Source organism: Schistocerca piceifrons, chromosome 2 (genome assembly GCF_021461385.2).
Source record: "Schistocerca piceifrons isolate TAMUIC-IGC-003096 chromosome 2, iqSchPice1.1, whole genome shotgun sequence".
In the NCBI taxonomy this organism is placed as follows: domain Eukaryota; kingdom Metazoa; phylum Arthropoda; class Insecta; order Orthoptera; family Acrididae; genus Schistocerca; species Schistocerca piceifrons.
In genome coordinates, this window is record NC_060139.1 from 908,560,165 (window position 1) to 908,579,894 (window position 19,730).

The window sequence follows — 19,730 nt, forward strand, 5'->3', positions numbered from 1 at the left end:
CCATCTGAAAAGAAGCCAAGAAAACTTTCTCTAGAATTTCGCAGTGAAACATCAGTTAAACTAATAATTTGACAGAGTGGAAATAGCCCCATTGGAACACATTTCGAAAGATGTGGCAAATCAGAGTTCTGTGGAAAACGCCAGCGATAGTTGACACACACACCCTGCAAGACCTACATTATTACACAAGTAACAAGAGTTTAAAATTTAACATTTTGTGCATGGTGCGCCTTATTTTGTTAGGCATAATGCTTTAATTATGGTACTAATCCATCACAGGTCACTTACCTCTGGAGTTCGTTGTTCTGTCCCGTCAATTTAATGGAAAACACTTTCACTACAACCACATGACAGATACTGGCACAAGCTGAAGGCAAAACGACCTCGCATCTGTGAGGAACTAGCGCACTCTTGCGACAATTATTTCAGCTGAATTAGCCCTGTGAGTGGGTAGTGCCTCTATACCCTAAGTGAATCGGTCCATAGTTTACGGGCCTCAGTCCATTTGAGTGCACTCACAGCAAAATAAAAAGTTTAAATCCTTTAGAATGCCTTGCCAATTTATTAAAAAAACTGTCCGTTGTTAGTCATACGTATGCTAAATATTATTTTGTAGCCTTTATTTGATGTCCAGACGTCTAGTGTGACTAAATAGATGCTAGACTGACGCCTTTATGCATGATACATTTGATGCAATTTATTAACTGTTGACTATAGTTCCGTCAGAATACACAGAAATACTTAATACAAATTGACAGTTAGTACAGAATAAATTACAATGTTGTATACTTCTTAGCCATCATTGTTCAGGAAGGCTTAATCATGTAGCACTAGCAGTAACTTTCTCAATATTATCTACATCTACGTGATAACTCCATTCCCAATAAAATGCCTGGCAGAGGGTTCAGTAAACCACCTTCAAGCAGTCTCTCTACCATCCACTTTCGAACGGCGCGCGCGAAAAACGAGTACTTAAATTTTTCTGCGCGAGCCCTGATTTCTCTTACTGTATCGTGATTATTTCTCCCTATGTAGGTGGGTGCAAACAAAGTTTTCGCAACGTAGGAGAAAACTGGTGGTTGAAATTTCATGAGATCATCCCGTCGCAACTAAAAACTCCTTTGTTTTAAAGATGGCCACTCCAATTGACATATTACGTCTGTGGCACTATCTCCCCTACTTCTTGATAATACGAAACGAGCTGTCTTTCTCTGTACTTTCTCGATGTCATCAATCAGTCCCACCAGATGCGGATCCCACACCGCACGGCAATACTCCAGAATAGGGCGGACAAGCATGGTGTAAGCAGTCTCTTTAGTGGATCTGTTGCACTTTCTAAGTTTCCTGCCAGTAAATAGCAGTCTGGTTTGCTCTACCCACAATATGATCTAAGTAATCGTTCCAATTTAGATTTGTAATTGTAATCCCTAAGTATTGAGTTCAATTTACAGCCACTTTTCGCTCCATACAGATATCTTATCGAAATAATTTTGCAATTCGTTTTGGTCAACCGACTTTACATGACGGTAAATAACAGCATCATCTCCAAATAATCTAAGATGGCTAATCAAATTCTCATACGTCATATAGATCAGGAACAATAGAGGGCCTACAACACTTCCTTTGGGAACGCCGGATATTACTTCCGTTTTACTTGATTACTTTCTATTACTACGAAATGTGAGCTTTCTGATAGGAAATCACGAATCCAGTCCCCCAATCGAGGCGATATTCCATAGGCGCACAGGTCGGTTAGAAGACTGTTGCGAGGAACGGTGTCGAAAGCCTTCTGGAAATCTAAAAATATGGACTCAATTTGACATCCCCTGTCGATAGCACTCATTACTTCATGAGTATAAGGAGCTAGTTGTTTCAGAAAAACGATGTTTTATGAATCCGCGCTAATTGAGTGAATAAATTGTTTTCTTAGAGGTAATTCATAATGTTCGAATTAAGTATATGTTCCAAAACCCTACTGCAAGTCGTGATATGGGCGTATAATTCAGCGGATTACTCCTATTTGCCTTTGTGGGTATTGGTGTGACTTGAGCAGTTCTCCAGTCTTTAGGTACGGATCTTTCTGTGAGCGAGCGATTGTATATAATAGCTACATATGGAGCTATTGCATCAGCATACTCGGAGATGATCCTGACTGGTATAAAAACTGGACCGAGGCCCTTGGCTTAAGTGATACATGGTTTTCTAGAGCTTGGTCAGCTATCGTTTAAATATGTAGTTACTCTACATGTTAACGACAGGAATCAAATGGTTCTAGCACTGTCGGAGAAATGAGAACCTCTGTTGGTAAAACTGATTAACTGATTAGTAGTTAACATTCCTTTTTACTTTTTTTTTTTTTCCAAGCTCTGCATAGCTTGGCGCCCATTATTGCTTAAACTGGTTCAGTATCTGATCTGGCTGCTCTCTACCTGAATATTGTGAAAGTTCAGATCTGTCCATTGCCCACATTTCTATCCATGATGTAAAAAATACGTACTGCCAAACCATGTGCTGCTCCTAGGTAATTTCCAGAGAAAGTTTCTGTAGCTGTTTAATAGTCCTGTTTTCGATAAGTACAAAAATTGAACGTTCCTCAGCTGAGGACTAAGAGGGCAGTTGTCGAAATAATTTGGAAAAGCACCTAAACTGGGATGAAATCTCGCAAATTTAGAAACCATCAGTTTTGCCAACAATGCTATCGGTTTCATTTTGATTTTTTATCTTTGTGAGAGGTAAAATTCTCACTTATTTTATTTGCAGGCGATTTCTCCTGGGCTGGTGAAGACTGAGATTTTCTCTCATTCAAGGAAAATAACTTCAGACATCTTCAACGTAGCGCCTTGTCTTGAAGCAGAGGATGTCGCAAATGCCGTAGTTTACATGTTGTCTCAACATCCGCGTGTACAGGTAAATGCTAGAAATAGAGTATTTATAGATTCTATTATTGTGCTAATGTCCATTTCTTCCACAAACTGTCTCTAAATTTTAAGAAGCTTATCGTCCTTGGTGCCTTAGCATATCAGGCGTTAAATATGAGCACAAGAAACTTTAATTATGAGTAACATAACTCTGAATTGTAAATGGTATATAGTGACAAAATATTTGCATTCCATGCACATTTGAAATGTTAATCTCCAATAGCAGTGCAGTGCTATTAAGTTTTGAGACATTTGTCATCCTTTCCTGTCACAGTGTACTGCAATATGATCACATCAGACACTTGACTGACTTTGATACTGTCTTCATTTCTTAAATAAAACATAAATCACGTGTATCTGATGTGATGTGAAACACGGGTCTGAATGAGCATAATGGCCACCCTGTCATGGAAAAAGCACTGCATCTTTAAGTGACATGTGACATGTCACAAAATCTGTACTGGAAATATGCACACTGCCATGCTGATTTTGATGAGAATGCTGCAAATTCCAACTACAGTTGGAAAGAAATGGTGTTTCGTGGACTGAGAACATATAGCATGGAGAGGGTGAGCCTCTACATAAACCAACGTTCAGACGCTGTTAGCACATGTATACGCCAAAAGCAATGGCAAGCTGCCTCTGTTGGAAGCTTGTGATGGTCCAAGAGCATAAATACTGATGGCAAGTTCCAGAAAAAAGAAACAAAAGTACATATGTAAGACAAATGACACAGAAATATTCTGCTAACCATTACTGAAAGCAGTATAGTGTTTCCATTTATTTTATTGCAGACTCATGGTAATCCATGAACACTGCCCTGAATCCAAAATCATACATTTTAATAACTGTCCAATACTGGTAAACTGCATGTTCAATTACTGTAGTAAAGTCAATGCTCTTCAATTACAGCAGTTAATTTTTGCAGATGTAATGCAAGAGCTTATGCACGATCTAACCTGAGGGGAGGGGGACTCGTATTACTGTTACGGAAGAGGAGTGGAAGGAAGAAAACATGATTTCTTATAAAATAAAAATCAGAACTGTGGATACACTGTTTTAAGCACCAGGCATACTGCTACCAGTTCAGATTAGGTTCCTACCTCATACAGTGTACTCCAGTACATGTTTTTCAGGTTTATACATATTACTTTGCTGCCAGGCATGTAACTGATATACACGTCCAGTACTTTGACATTGGCTGATAACATTATAAGAAACATCATAAATTGAAGATACAACCATATTGAAAGCATGTAGAATCCGCAACCATCTAGCATTTTCAGTTGCAAGAACAGTGGCAAATAGCAAAACATCCTCTGACTTTTCACAACCAACAGCTCTGGTACACTTTCTACAAGTCAATATTTGTGACATGTTCTGGCTTTCTTCCAGTGACACTGGATTTAGTCTGTGAATTGGGGCAGGAGAATTCTGTATGTGAAGGTAATAAAATTTAGCATCTCCTGCAGTGGGAGATACAGAGGGCAGCTGGCAGCTGTTGAGTGTACTCTTGCATTATTACCTGATCAGATGAGAAGCTATACTTAATGCACAGTAGCAATGTTTATGTCAAACTGTACAGTTGTCGTGTAAAATATTCACTGGAGACAGGCAGCAAACATGCCATCACACCTGTGAAAGGCTGTCGAAATGTGGAAGGCATCAAACTAAGTACAGATTTGGTTCTCTTGTGGAACACATCAAAAGAAGTGGTGTAGAGTAGGTTAACATTATTTCATACAGCTAGTTGCATTCATTACTGAAGTCTGTAACTAGTGGTAGTAGTTACCATCAGTGAAACATTTGAAAAAGAAATGCCGATTTACTTCTGTAGCTATGCTCAACAAGCTACAGTAAGTGTCAGAGGAAACATCTGGTACACTGCATGTTTCTCACTTTACTGTTACTCACAAATGGTGTGTAAGAATGACTGTCAACAAAGCTTCTCCCCATTTGCTTCACCTAGTTCTTCTCAACCCAACAAGCCAACTCCCTCAGTGCTGATCACCTAAAGGATGGCAACATTAGTACTTCTACCCACATAGTCTACCATCAATTAAAAATACCTCCATTTACACCACAGCTGCCACCCATTCCACAAGTTACATACAGCCTAGCCACCCAGGGCTGTTGCCATTGCAGTGAAGGCAGTGCCTCACCAAATGTCAAGGATCTCATGGAGACCTTCAGACCAAAATTACCCTCTCAACTTCATCCAGCCATCCTCATACAATGAATTGGGACCACTATACTTCAGACCTACTTAATAACCCACCCTAATGATGGCCTTGCTGCAATGAAATTTGAGCTATAGATGTTACTAGTTTTATATGAAGTATAACACACAATAAAAGACTGAAGTTTAATCACAAAACTAGCATTCTTGAGTCCATGGACGGTGTGGCTCTAATTTTTTTAAATTTGTATTATTTTCTTGCTCCCCCCCCCCTCCTGAAGTTGATTCCACTTCACATGGGAAAGAGTTGTTTGTAATTTCAGCTCAGCACAGTAAGGACAAGGGGAAGCCCTTGATCCATTTGGGGTATTGAAAAAATCGAAAAATCAAATATTTTCTTGAATAGCTAATTGAACAATAACGTAAATGTAATTAAAAGTAATTAGTACTGTTGTACTAACTTCGTTAGTAGGATGCATAAAGCTGCTATTTAAGAAAAGTCAGATACAAGAAAATCCTACTTCCTTTTAAAAATTATTCTTTGTGGTTCTTTTAGTTCCTACAAACAGTAAACAGATACAGTATTAAGAACATACAGCTTTTGTAATGTAATAGTCAGAGAGTGACCCATCTCATTTACAATTTTCATTTCAATAATTCAATGTAAAACATTGATGATGAAATCTGTATTTTCTCATTTTTGAGATGTGAAGGGCGATAGGTTAAAAACCATTGAACAGCAAAGATAGCATAAAATATTTTATGCTATCTTAGCTGTTAAATGGTTTTAACAACTGACAATAATTTGCATCACACTCCAGATGCTCTTACAGAACTTGTCATTCCAATTGGGTCAAAACTATTATTTTAGGCCTATTACAAAATGTTGGTATTTTCTGGAAGTTGACAAATTCCTGTTTGATTCCTTTAATGTTTTAATCTGATGTTTCCACCTCAAGGCTGAACACTTACACCAATGTAATTTCTGATATGGAGACTACTTAGGACTGAAGACAGGCAAGATGACACAGCATGATTTATGTACTACAAATTATTTTTAGTTCTCAATTTTGCAAAACCTCAGACATTGAGTGGAAACACAATATTTATAAAATTTATAAATATGAAATCCAAATACTACAGTGGAGGCACATGGTACTCTACATTCCTTCTTGTGGTCGTAGTTCATACTTAACACAAACATTTTCAACCAACAAACAGCTTTCACCACCCACTTAACATGGATAGCCCCTAGAGCACTGAATGATTCTCATTCAGATTGTGCTGAAATGACACCCAGTTAAAGCTCAAGTTTTAATATCCTCCCTAGGGCACTGTCTGCTTAAGTATCTCCAACAATGTGTAGAATTAGGCATATTAACCCTTCTGGGCTGCATTTACCTGGAATTTATTTCAATTCTATGCAAGCTTAGTGTAGGGTTTTTAAGACTGTAATCAAATGCATGTTTCTGCAGTCTAAATTTCTCAACTACTACTATGATTTAATTTTTTACACCTGCAATGTAAAGACAAGGGATCATTTTGTAAAACATCCCAATAACACACTCAAATACTGCACAGCCTGACACTGTGGACATTACGGACATCAGGATTCAACTTAAGCCACACCTGAACAGCTTGACACACAAGATGGCCAAATACAATTTGAGTGAAGTATTGTGCTTTCCTCTGAATATGTCCCATTGAAGACATATTGACAGCTACAATGCTTCTAAGCTCAGAGCACCTGACAAAGGCCTTTGTTTTAGGAGCAAGCAAGCTTGACCTTAGGCTGCCAGTTTGATAGCCCAGAAATAGTGGCAGGTGCTGCTATGGGAGACAGATCAGCTGCCCTTCCCAGGGGGTCCACAACTCTTTTGTGGATATGTGCATAGCAAGCACGGGACCCCGAGCTAATGTGGCCTTCCTTCCTTTCCGGGCTGCATACGTTCCCTCTGCACATCCTTCCCCATTCCCCATCTTCGCCCCCCCCTCACCTCCGAATCTTTCCTTCCCTTTCTCCCCCTCTGGGAGTATGTTTTGTGCCTGCGGATGCTCGAAACTGTAACAAATTCTTTGCTTTCTCCGCTTGCAAGTCTTCGTCCTTGCTTCGTCCCTTCCTTCCTTCCTTGCTTCTTCGATGCTTGCTTGCTTGCAGGCTGACCCACGCATTTCATGCGTAGCCGGTGATGGGGTAACGCGTAATTCCCCGCCCCGGGTAAACAGGTAGGACACGTACGTACCCCCTGGTAACGGCCAGGCCCAGGGAGGGGTGATTACCCGAGCTGATACCTTCCGAAAGTGCCGATTGGTCCCTCCGTCCGTTTGTCGGGAGGTGTGACCTGAGGTGTGAACAATCACCTAAGGCGGGAGTGCCCTCAGAGAGGGCCCCCACAAGGGAGGAGCGCGCCATCGGAGACGCCGGTAATCATGGGGGATTCTTCCGCAATGGTTTCCTCACCTTCCACTATGTCTGCTCACAAGCGTATGTTCACTGAGTCTCAGCCACAGACAGTTCTTCCATCGCTGCCACAGTTCCTTGCTGTTTCTCGGTCTGACGAAGGTCACAACTTCTCCACGGTCAACCCTTTCATTATTCAGAAAGGTGTCGACGCAATTGCAGGTCCTGTAAAGTCTTGTTCCAGATTACGAAATGGCACCTTGTTGTTAGAAACAGTCAGTGCCCTCCAGGCACAAAAATTGCTGCGTACCTCACTACTACACACCTTCCCTGTCCAGGTGGAACCACACCGTACTTTAAATTCCTCGCGTGGAGTCGTTTATACACGCTCCCTCGATGGCTTGTCTGACGAAGAAATTCAGCACTACCTGTCTGACCAGGGCGTAACGGCTGTTCGTAGGGTTATGAAGAGGGTGGACACAAACCTCATTCCAACCCGCACTGTCTTCTTGACATTTGACAAAGTTCAACTCCCATCGAAAATCAAAGCAGGCTATGAGATAATTTCCGTTCGCCCTTACGTCCCAAACCCTACGCGTTGCTATCGGTGTCAGCGGTTCAATCACACCAGCCAGTCCTGTTCCAATCCGGCCAAATGTGTTACGTGTGGCAAGGATGCCCATTAGGGTGCTTGTCCACCTCCATCCCCTCGCTGCATCAACTGTATGGGTGACCACGCTGCTTCCTCTCGAGATTGTCCCGTTTTTGAGGACGAAAAGCTCATCCAGGAAATCAGAGTAAAGGAAAAGTTGTCGACCTTTGCTGCTCGCAAATTATTCGCCAGTCGACAGCCCACCGTGACTCAGAAAGGAAAATACAGCACTGTCCTTGCTTCTCCTCGGCCATCAAAGGAGGCGGCCACGCAGACTCGTGACCTTACCTTTAGTGCCACGGTCGTCAGATCAGCCAGCGCAAAGATCGCCCGTTCAACCTCCCTGCTTTCGCCTGCCCACTCTATGGCTCACCCTTCGTCGGGTTCTGCTAAATCTCGAGACCACAAGTCAGACACGAAGTCTTCGAAAAAAGAGCATACTCGTGAAGATTTTTTACGTACCGCAACTTCACACCCATCAGTTCCTCCTTCATCTAAACATCATACTTCCAAGAAGGCTACAAAGAAACCCAGTTCCTCTCCTTCTCCGCCAAGGCGTGTCCCATCTACAGCACCATCTGGCGGAAATCGCCCTCGGCCATCTTCTGTGTCGCCGAGGCGCACTGCTGGTGGCCGGTCAACCGGCCGATCACTGGTGGTAGGAGCTGCTCCTGACCAACCTATGGATCAGGATCTTCTGCCTTCGGCTGAATGCCATTCCATGCTGTCAGTCGCAAGCTCTGAGCAGTCGTTGAGTTGACAGCGACCTTGGTCACAGTCCTCAATTTTCTGTTCACCCTATGTCCATTATCCACTGGAATATCCGCGGCCTTCGAGACAATCGGGATGAATTGTCGATCCTCTTACGATCCTACTCGCCGGTCATCTTTTGTCTTCAGGAAACAAAGCTGTGTCCCCATGACCGCTTTGTTCTCCCTCATTTTCAGTCCATCCGATATGACCTCTGCTCTGTTGAAGGCACCCCAGCACATGGAGGACTCGTGATTCTGCTCCGTGATACTCTCCATTATCACCCAATCCCCTTAAACAGTTCCTTCCAAGCTGTCGCCGTCAGTCTTTCTCTTTCTGGATACACGTTCTCTCTTTCTACTGTACACATTCCATCGTCCACACCAATGGCACGAGCTGATCTCCTTCACCTTCTTGGTCAGCTTCCACCCCCCTATTTGCTGGTTGGGGACTTCAATGCCCACCACCCGCTTTGGGGATCTCCACATGCTTGTCCACGTGGCTCCCTATTGCTCGACGTCTTCCACCAAGCGGATCTAGTTTGCCTCAACGCTGGGGTCCCCACATTTTTGTCTGCCTCCACGACAAATTTATCTCATTTGGATCTTGCCGTCGGTACTGTTCCGCTAGCTCGGCGCTTCGAATGGTTCGCCCTTGATGATACACACGCGAGTGACCACTTTCCATGTGTCCTTAGACTGCAGCCTCAACAGCCATATATGCGCCCGCGACGCTGGAAGTTTACCCAAGCCGATTGGACATTTTTTCGTTTCTAGCGACATTCGATGACCGTCACTTTCCTAGCGTCGACGATAAGGTCACACATATTACAGACGTAATTTTTACAGCTGCGGAACGTTCAATACCACGCACCTCCGCATTGCCCCAGCGCCCTCCAGTTCCTTGGTGGAACGCGGCATGCCGTGACGCAATACGTGAGCGGCGACGTGCTCTTCGCATTTTCCGTCACCATCCTACTTTGGCCAACTGTATCCACTATAAGCAGCTCCGTGCGCGAAGCCGTCGCGTCATCCGCGATAGCAAGAAGGCAAGCTGGAAATTCTTTATTAGCTCATTTAACACCTTCACTCCCTCCTCGGAAGTTTGGAGTCTGCTTCGACGGTTCTCAGGCGCGCCTAGTTTCTGCCCGGTCTCTGGGCTCACTGTCGCGCGTGATACCTTAGTGGGCCCCGTCGCAATTTCTAACTCATTGGGTCAGCACTTTGCTGAGATTTCGAGCTCTTCAAATTAACCGCCAGCATTTCTCCCGAAGAAACGTGCAGCGGAAGTGCGACATCTTGCTTTCTCCTCTCAAAATCGCGAAAGCTACAATACTGTTTCCTCCATGCGGGAACTCCAACATGCACTCTCTTCTTCTCGCTCCTCCGCCCCAGGACCGGATGGTATCTATGTCCAAATGTTGCTGCATTTATCCACCCATAGTCTGCGTTTCCTCCTTCGCCTTTATAATCGAATTTGGACCGACAGTACTTTCCCCAGACAATGGCGGGAAGCTATCGTCGTTCCCGTTCCGAAACCTGGAAAGGACAAACATCTCCCCTCTAGCTATCGCCCCATTTCTCTCAAGAGTAGTGTCTGTAAGGTTTTGGAGCGTATGGTGAATTACCGTTTAGCTTGGTGGCTGGAGTCTCGCAGTCTAACACCTGCCCAATGCGGATTCCGAAAGCATCGTTCTGCAGTTGACCATCTTGTTGCTCTCTCCACTTATATCATGAACAATTTTCTCCGGAAACGCCAAACGGTAGCAATATTTTTTGATCTGGAGAGAGCATACGATACCTGTTGGAGGACAGGCATCCTCCGCACACTGTTCTCTTGGGGCTTTCGAGGTCGGCTGCCCCTTTTTCTTCGCGAATTTACGGCAGAGCGCACAATTAGGGTGCGGGTGAACACTACTCTCTCCCGTACTTTCTCCCAAGAAAACGGGGTACCGCAGGGCTCCGTGCTGAGTGTTGTACTGTTTGCCATCGCCATTAATCCAATTATGGATTGTCTCCTTCCTGATGTCTCGGGCTCCCTCTTTGTGGACGATTTTGCGATCTACTACAGCTCTCAACGGACAAGCCTTATTGAACGACGTGTTCAAGGATGTCTCGATCGCCTCCACTCGTGGAGCATCGAAACCGGCTTACGTTTCTCACCCAGTAAGACCGTTTGTGTTAATTTTTGGCGACGTAAGGAGTTTCTTCCGCCCTCCTTACATCTAGGTCCTGTCAACCTTCCGTTTTCCGACGTCGCTAAGTTCTTGGGTCTTATGTTTGACAGAAAACTGTGCTGGTCCTCCCACGTTTCCTATCTTTCGGCTCGCTGTCTGCGTTCCCTTAACACCCTCCGTGTCCTGAATGGTACCTCCTGAGGAGCGGACCGAGTGGTCCTTCTCCGCCTCTATCGCGCCTTAGTGCGCTCGAAATTGGACTATGGAAGCATAGTCTACTCCTCTGCTCGGTCGTCTATTCTTCGGCGTCTCGACTCTATCCACCACCGTGGATTACGTTTAGTGTCCGGAGCTTTTTACACCAGCCCTGTGGAAAGCCTTTATGCTGAGACTGCTGAACCTCCGCTGTCCAATCTGCGAGCTGTCCTTCTGAGTCTTTATGCTAGCCATCTGTCTTCCATGCCTGCTAATCCAGCCCATGACCTTTTTTTCGACGCCTCCTTTGATGTAGGGTATGCAGGCCGCTCCTCCTCCCTACTACCCCCGGGAGTCCGCTTCCGTCAACTGCTCCATTCTCTTTCCTTTCGCTTTCCTAAAACCTTCTTGACAACTTGGGGTACAGCACCGCCTTGGCTCCGTCCCCGGATCTACTTGCACCGTGACCTATGTCAGTTTCCCAAGGATGGTACCCCTACACTTGTTTACCGTCGGGCATTTGCTGCTCTATGTGCACAAATGACGGACGCCACATTTATTTACACCGACGGCTCGAAAACATCGTTAGGTGTAGGGAGTGCCTATATTGTTGGCGACACCCCAAATCACTTTCGGCTTCCCGACCAGTGTTCGGTTTATACTGCGGAGCTTTACGCTGTTCTCCAGGCTGTCCACTACATCCGTCGCCATCAGCGGATACAGTACGTAATCTGCTCAGACTCTCTCAGCTCTCTCCTCAGTCTCCAAGCTCTTTACCCTGTGCACCCTCTGGTCCACCGGATTCAGGACTGTCTGCGCTTGCTCCACCTGGGGGCGTCTCGGTGGCGTTCCTCTGGCTCCCGGGACACGCTGGTATCTGTGGAAATGAGGCGGCCGATATTGCAGCAAAGGCTGCAGTCTCTCTCTGCAGTCTCTCTTCCTCGGCCAGCTATTCAGTCTCTTCCGTTTACCGATCTACGGAGCGGTTTATGTCGCCAAGTTGCTCATGTATGGCATGCGCATTGGTCAACACTTCCCCATAATAAATTGCGGGAAGTGAAAGCCCTTCCTTGCGCTTGGACCTCTTCCTCCCGAACGCGTCGTCGGGAGGAGGTAATTTTAACTAGACTCCGGATAGGGCACTGTCTTTTTAGCCATCGACATCTTTTAAGCGGCGATCCTCCCCCACTCTGTCCCCACTGCTCTCAGCTGTGGACGGTAAGACACCTTTTGAGTGCTCCTATTTTACTCCGTTACGCGCCCGTTTACAGCTATCGCCTGATCTATCGTCTATTTTAGCAGATGACACGCGCTCAGCCGACAGCGTTCTCCAGTTGATGAGTGACAGTGAAATGACTTCAGTCATTTGAAGCTTTTTTTGGGGACAACCAACCCCTTTCTGTAGTGGATTTTTAAGCATTCTTTCTGCTTTTAGTTCCTCAAATTTTATGACTTTGTTCCCATTGCTGCTGGTTTTAAATTTCGGTTTTTTCCTGTTTCCTAAGTCACAGGCTGGGCGCTAATGACCATAGAAGTTTTGCGCCCTAAAACCACAAAAAAAACTACCCGTCTGACCAGGGCGTAATGGCAGTTCATAGTCATGAAAAGGGTTGACACGAACATCATTCCAACCCATACTGTCATCTTGATGTTTGACAATATTCAACTCCCATCGAAAATCAATGCAGGCTAAGAGAATTTCCGTTGGCCCTTACATCCCAAACCCTACGCATTGCTATCGGTGTCAGCAGTTCAATCACACCAGCCAGTCCTGTTCCAATCCAGCCAAATGTGTTAACGTGTGGCAAGGATGCCCATGAGGGTGCTTGTCCACCTCCATCCCCTCGTTGCATCAACTGTATGGGTGACCACGCTGCTTCCTCTAGAGATAGCCCCATTTTTAAAGACGAAAAGCTCATCCAGGCAATCAGAGTGAAGGAAAAGGTGTCGACCTTTGCTGCTCGAAAATTATTCGCCAGTCGACAGCCCACCGTGCCTCAGACAGGAAAATACAGCACTGTCCTTGCCTCTCCTCGGCCAACAAAGGAGGCGGCCACGCAGACTCGTGACCTTACCTTTAGTGCCACAGTCGTCCGATCGGCCAGCGCAAAGATTGCCCGTTCAACCTCCCCGCTTTCGCCTGCCCACTCTATGGCTCACCCTTCATCGGGTTCTGCTAAATCTCGAGCCCAAAAGTCAGACACCAAGACTTCGAAAAAAGAGCATATTTGTGAAGATTTTTTACGTACCCCATCTTCACAACCATCGGTTCCTCCTTCATCTAAACATCTAGTTTCCAAGAGAGCTAGTAAGAGACGCAGTTCATCTCCTCCTCTGCCAAGGCGTGTCTCAACTACAGCACCACCTGACGGTAATCGCCCTCGGCTGTCTTCTGTGTCGCCGAGGCGCACTGCTGGTGGCCGATCAACCGGCCGATCGCTGGTGGCAGGAGCTGCTCCTGAACAACCTATGGATCAGGATATTCTGCCTTCGGCTGAATGCCATTCCATGCTGTCAGTCGCAAGCTCTAAGCAGTCGCTGAGTTGACAGCGACCTTGGTCACATTCCTCCATTTTCTGTTCACCCTATGTCCATTATCCACTGGAATATCCACGGCCTTCGAGCCAATCGAGATGAATTGTCGATCCTCTTACGATCTTACTCGCCGGTCATCTTCTGTCTTCAGGAAACAAAGCTGCGTCCCCATGATGGCTTTGTTCTCCCCCATTTTCAGTCCATCCAATTTGATCTCGCCTCTGTTGAAGGCACTACAGCACATTGACTCATGATTCTTCTCCATGATACTCTATCACCCACTCTACTTAAACACTTCCTTCCAAGCTGTCGCTGTCCGTCTTTCCCTTTCTGGATATACCTTTTCTCTTTGTACTGTATACATTCCATTGTCCACACCAATGGCACGAGCTGATCTCCTTCATCTTCTTGGTCAGCTTCCACCCCCCTATTTGCTGGTTGGGGACATCAATGCACACCACCTGCTTTGGGGATCTCCACATCCTTGTCAGCGTGGCTCACTATTGCTAAACGTCTTCCACCAAGTGGATCTAGTTTGCCTCAACACTGGGGACCCTACATTTTTGTCTGCCTCCACGACAAATTTCTCTCATTTCGACCTTTCGGTCGGTACTGTTCCGCTAGCTCGGTGCTTCGAATGGTTCGCCCTTGATGATACACACTGGAGTGACCACTTTCCATGTGTCCTTAGACTGCAGCCTCAACAGCCATATATGCGCCCGCGACGCTGGAAGTTTGGCTAAGCCGATTGGACGTTTTTTCGTCTCTAGCGACATTCGATGACCGTCACTTTCCTAGCGTCGACGATGCATAACGTTAAATACCACGCACCTCCGCATTGTCCCGGCGCCCCCCAGTTCCTTGGTGGAACGCGGTATGCAGTGAAGCAATACATGAGCAGCGACGTGCTCTTCGCGTTTTCCGCCACCATCCTACTTTGGACAACTGTATCCGCTATAAGCAGTTCCGTACGCGATGCCGTCGTGTCATCCGCGATAGCAAGAAGGAAAGCTGGAAGTTGTTTACTAGCTCATTTAACACCTTCACTCCCTCCTCGGAAGTCTGGAGTCGGATTCGACGATTCTCAGGCGCGCCTAGTTTCTCCCCGGTCTCTGGGCTCACTGTCACGCATGATACATTAGTGGACCCGTCGCAATTTCTAACTCATTGGGTAGACACTTGGCTGAGATTTCGAGCTCTTCAAATTACCCGCCAGCGTTTCTCCCGAAGAAATGCGCAGCAGAAGTGCGACCTCTTGCTTTCTCCTCTCAAAATCGCGAAAGCTACAATACTGTTTTCTCCATGCGGGAACTCCAACATGCACTCTCTTCTTCTCGCTCCTCCGCCCCAGGACCGGATGGTATCCGCATCCAAATGTTGCTGCATTTATCATACCATAGTCTGCTTTACCTCATTGACCTTTATAATCTAATTAGGACCGACAGTACTTTCCCCAGACGATGGCGGGAAGCTATCGTGGTTCCTGTTCCGAAACCTGGAAAGGACAAACATCTCCCCTCTAGCTATCACCCCATTTCTCTCACGAGTAGTGTATGTAAGGTTTTGGAGCGTATGGTGAATTACCGTTTAGCGTGGTGGCTGGAGTCTCGCAGTCTTTTAACACCTGCCCAATGCGGATTCCGAAAGCATCGTTCTGCAGTTGACCATCTTGTTGCTCTCTCCACTTATATCATGAACAATTTTCTCCGGAAACGCCAAACGGTAGCAATATTTATCTGGAGAGTGCATACGATACCTGTTGGAGGACAGGTATCCTCCGCACACTGTTCTCTTGGGGCTTTCGAGGTCGGCTGCCCCTTTCTCGTCACGAATTTGTGGCAGAGCGCACATTGAGAGTGCGGGTGAACACCACTCTCCCGTACTTTCTCCCAAGAAAACAGGGTACCCCAGGACTCCGTGCTGAGTGTTGTACTGTTTGCCATTTCCATAAATCCGATTTTGGATTGTCTCCTTCCCGGTTTCTCGTGCTCCCTCTTCGTGGAAGATTTTGCGATCTACTACAGCTCTCAACGGACCAGCCTTCTTGAACGACGTCTTCAAGGATGTCTCGATCGCCTCCACTCTTGGAGCATCGAAACCGGCTTCCGTTTTTCTCCCAGTAAGACCGTTTGTGTTAATTTTTGGCGACGTAAGGAGTTCCTTCCACCCTCCTTAGATCTAGGACCTGTCAACCTTCCGTTTTCCGACGTCGCTAAATTCTTGGGTCTTATGTTTGACAGAAAACTGTGCTGGTCCTCCCACGTTTCCTATCTTTTGGCTCGCTGTCTGCGATCCCTCAACACCCTCCATGTCCTGAATGGTACCTCCTGGGGAGCGGACCGAGTGGTCCTTCTCCTCCTCTATCGCGCCTTAGTGCGCTCGAAATTGGACCATGGAAGCATAGTCTACTCCTCTGCTCGGCCGTCTATTCTTCGGCGTCTCGACTATATCCACAACCGTGGATTACGTTTAGTGTCTAGAGCTTTTTACACCAGCCCTGTGGAAAGCCTTTATGCTGAGACTGCTGAACCTCTGCTGTCCAATCGGCGAGCTGTGCTTCAGAGTCGTTATGCTAGCCATCTGTCTTCCATGCCTGCTAATCCGGCCCATGACATTTTTTCGACGCCTCCTTTGATGTAGGGTATGCAGGCAGCCCTTCCTCCCTACTACCACCGGGAGTCCGCTTCAGTCATCTGCTCCATTCTCTTTCCTTTCGCTTTCCTAAAACCACCTTGACAACTTGGGGTACAGCACCACCTTGGCTCCGCCCCTGGACCTGCCTACTCTGTGACCTTTGTCAATTTCCCAAGGATGGTACCACTTCACTTGTTTATCGTTGGGCATTTGCTGCTCTATGTGCACAAATGAAGAAAGCCACGTTTATTTACACTGATGGCTCGAAACATCGTTAGGTGTAGGGAGTGCCTATATTATTGGCGACACCCCAAATCGATTTCGGCTTCCCGACCAGTGTTCGGTTTATACTGCTGAGCTTTGCGCTGTTCTCCAGGCTGTTCAATACGTCCGCCGCCATCAGCGGATACAGTATGTTATCTATTCAGATTCTCTCAGCTCTCCCCCAGTCTCCAAGCTATCTACCCTGTCCACCCTCTGGTCCACCAGATTCAGGACTGCCTGCGGCGGCGTCTCTGTGGCCTTCCTCTGTCTCCCAGGACACGTTGGTATCTGTGGCAATGAGGCGGCCGATATAGCGGCCAACGGTGCAGTGTCTCTTCTTCGGCCAACTATTCGATCGATTCCCTTCGCCGATCTATGGAGCATTTTATGACATCGCGTTGTTCTTTTAGGGCACGCACATTGGTCGACACTTCCCCATAATAAATTGTGGGACGTGAAAGCTCTTCCCTGTGCTTTGACCTCTTTCTCCCGAACGCGTCGTCGGGAGGAGGTAATTTTAACTGGACTCCGGATAGGGCACTGTCTTTCTAGCCATCGACATCTTTTAAGTGGCGATCCTCACCCACTCTGTCCCCACTGCTCTCAGTTGTGGACGGTAAGCACCTTTTGAGTGCCCCTATTTTACTCCGTTACGCGCCCATCTACAGCTGTCACCTGATACAGTATATCATCAATTTTAGCAGATGACACGCGCTCGGCCGATATCGTTCTCGAGTTTATTAGTGCCAGTGAGATGACGTCAGTCATTTGAAGCTCTTTGTAGGGGCAACCAACCCCTTTCTGTAGTGGACTTTTAAGCTTCCTTCTGCTTCTAGTTTCTCCAATTTTTTGAGTTTCGTTCCTATTGCTGCTGCTTTCCATTTTTGTTTTTTACCGTTTCCTAAGTCACAGACCGGGCGCTAATGACCATAGCAGTTTTGCGCCCTAAAAAACGAAAAAAAAATTCAGCTGCCAGTTACCATGTTCCATGATAGCCACTGTGAGGGACTTTCCAAAGCAAAATCCGGTAGCTTGGCACCTTATACAACGACTAGCATGGAAGGTGATCCAGCATTTATCACTGATTGGGTGATTTTGCAAAAAATAGTTCACAAATAACGAAAATGGTACAATGGTAAATTCCACTCGATGGAAAAAGTGGGCAAGGGGAAAAATGGAACAAACTAAACAGAGGGAGCCTCATAAAGTATGAGGATTCTGGGATCAGCCACTGTGGGGCAAGGAATTGATCCCCACCGGATTTTGTTTAAAAGTTTCAGCAGATTATAGAGTTCACTTTTTGGGAGTCACATTTGGAGATGATTGGATGAGCATTCTGAGACCTATGAGAGATCATTCTCACGTGAATGAAGTTGTCCACGAGATCATTTTAGGAGATTGTCATGTCATGCCAAGTGACACACTCTCTTTGCATAAATTCTGATTTTTGGCATGTTGGTCAATTTTCTACTCAGTTATCAGACTTTCAATCTGATACCAAAATTCTGATGTCTGTTCTCACTTTGAAATACTCACTTCCTATTTCATGTCAGATGGTCTTTCTTGCAGCCTGATGCTTGAATCTTTAAGCAGCTCGTTCCCTCACTTGGCTTAAACTTTAAAGTATAACTTTGATGTCTCCTCTGCAGTCTAATTACTGTAGACATGCGTGTGTTGAGAGCTAGTGAGTGTTTACCCCAATGATGACAAAACCATGTTGGCCACTGGTGATTTACCTGGAGAATGATTAGACTGCAAATGAACATTAAGAAAGATGTTAGACTGCTCTTAGCATAGTCCATAAAACTTTTTGGCTGTCAAATAAAAACTAGGATTTTTTAGTGTGCTATATGAGAACCACCATAATGCAAATGTTGCTCCTATACTAAAGGAGAAATAGTGAAAATGTTCTAGCAGTGCAACATCTGTAACATGTAATAGCATCTGTCATTTGAAATTCCCCACAATTCATATTAATGACAAGAGTTAATTGTAATCACTTTAACAAATGTAGCAAAAACGTACTGTCCTAAAATGTTGTTGGTTGCCTTACTACTAAACTCAATTTATGACTCTTAGGATGTTTAGTCTATGATGGGTGAAATGTACAAATTTTTCTTCCCTATAGAGAAATTTCGTTGAAGTAAATTGTTCAGAAATTTTGTGATCAGATATGGAATTTATTTGCTGCATTTGCTGACAACTACACTTGTCTTAAGTAAACTTTTTGTTCCAGGTTCACGATATTATCATCAATGCTACAGGTATGCCATAGATGAGGCAGCATGTCTTTCTGGAAATTTCCTTGGTTACAAAAGAAGCATTAGTAAAGGAACTTCAGTCAACGAAATTAGCAGTCTCCTGTGCTTATTTTGCCTATGTTAGACAAACAGCTTAAGCTTTTTATTGCTCCATCACTGTCTGGAGTCATCAGTGAAACAAGTTATGGTGTACTATGGAAAAATCATTCTCAGACTGTACATGGTACCTGGTAGCTAAAACGATATCATAGTCGTTCCTACTGTGCTACATAAATTACTATAGTAAATTGGTCCTGAGCGCAACATGTAATTTAAGTAGTATGCACCAATGTCAAATGCAAGTGAAGTCAGGAAGTGCTAACTATTGTAATTGTCTTAATGTCTCTTAATAAACTATTGTTACTAGTCAACAAGCATTGAGACCTTCATTTCAATCATGGGTGACAAGAGATGAATTGTGACAGTCTACTGGTATTGCCCTTATAAAGACATAACATACTTAAAATTTTATTGGTTGTCATAACTAGTTGAAAGACAATCACAAGTAAGAGTACAGGCACCTATGACTTAAATCTTCTTGCTTGCAACAATACTCTCCACAACAGAAGACGCTTAAATACGAGAAATAATCTTGCTGTGTTCAGTGTGTCCTTGTCCATAGCGACAGTGCTTTACTGTGAAATGTTACCTGGTGTTAAACTGTGTTAAACGTGTGTGAAATAATGCGCACAATCTATGGGGACGTCATAATCAAAGGTATAGCTG

At 45.2% G+C, this 19,730-nt stretch overlaps 1 protein-coding gene across 1 annotated transcript in view; it reads left to right on the top strand.

The window, feature by feature from the left end:
• LOC124777284 (farnesol dehydrogenase-like) overlaps nt 1-19,362 on the top strand; it is a 62,076-nt gene extending 42,714 nt beyond the window's left edge. The window contains exons 5-6 of the mRNA XM_047252629.1: nt 2,761-2,907; nt 18,941-19,362. Coding sequence (XP_047108585.1) covers nt 2,761-2,907; nt 18,941-18,979 — 186 coding nt within the window. The 3' untranslated portion in view covers nt 18,980-19,362. The remainder of the gene's footprint in view (nt 1-2,760; nt 2,908-18,940) is intronic.
• The last annotated feature ends 368 nt before the right edge of the window (nt 19,363-19,730 follow it).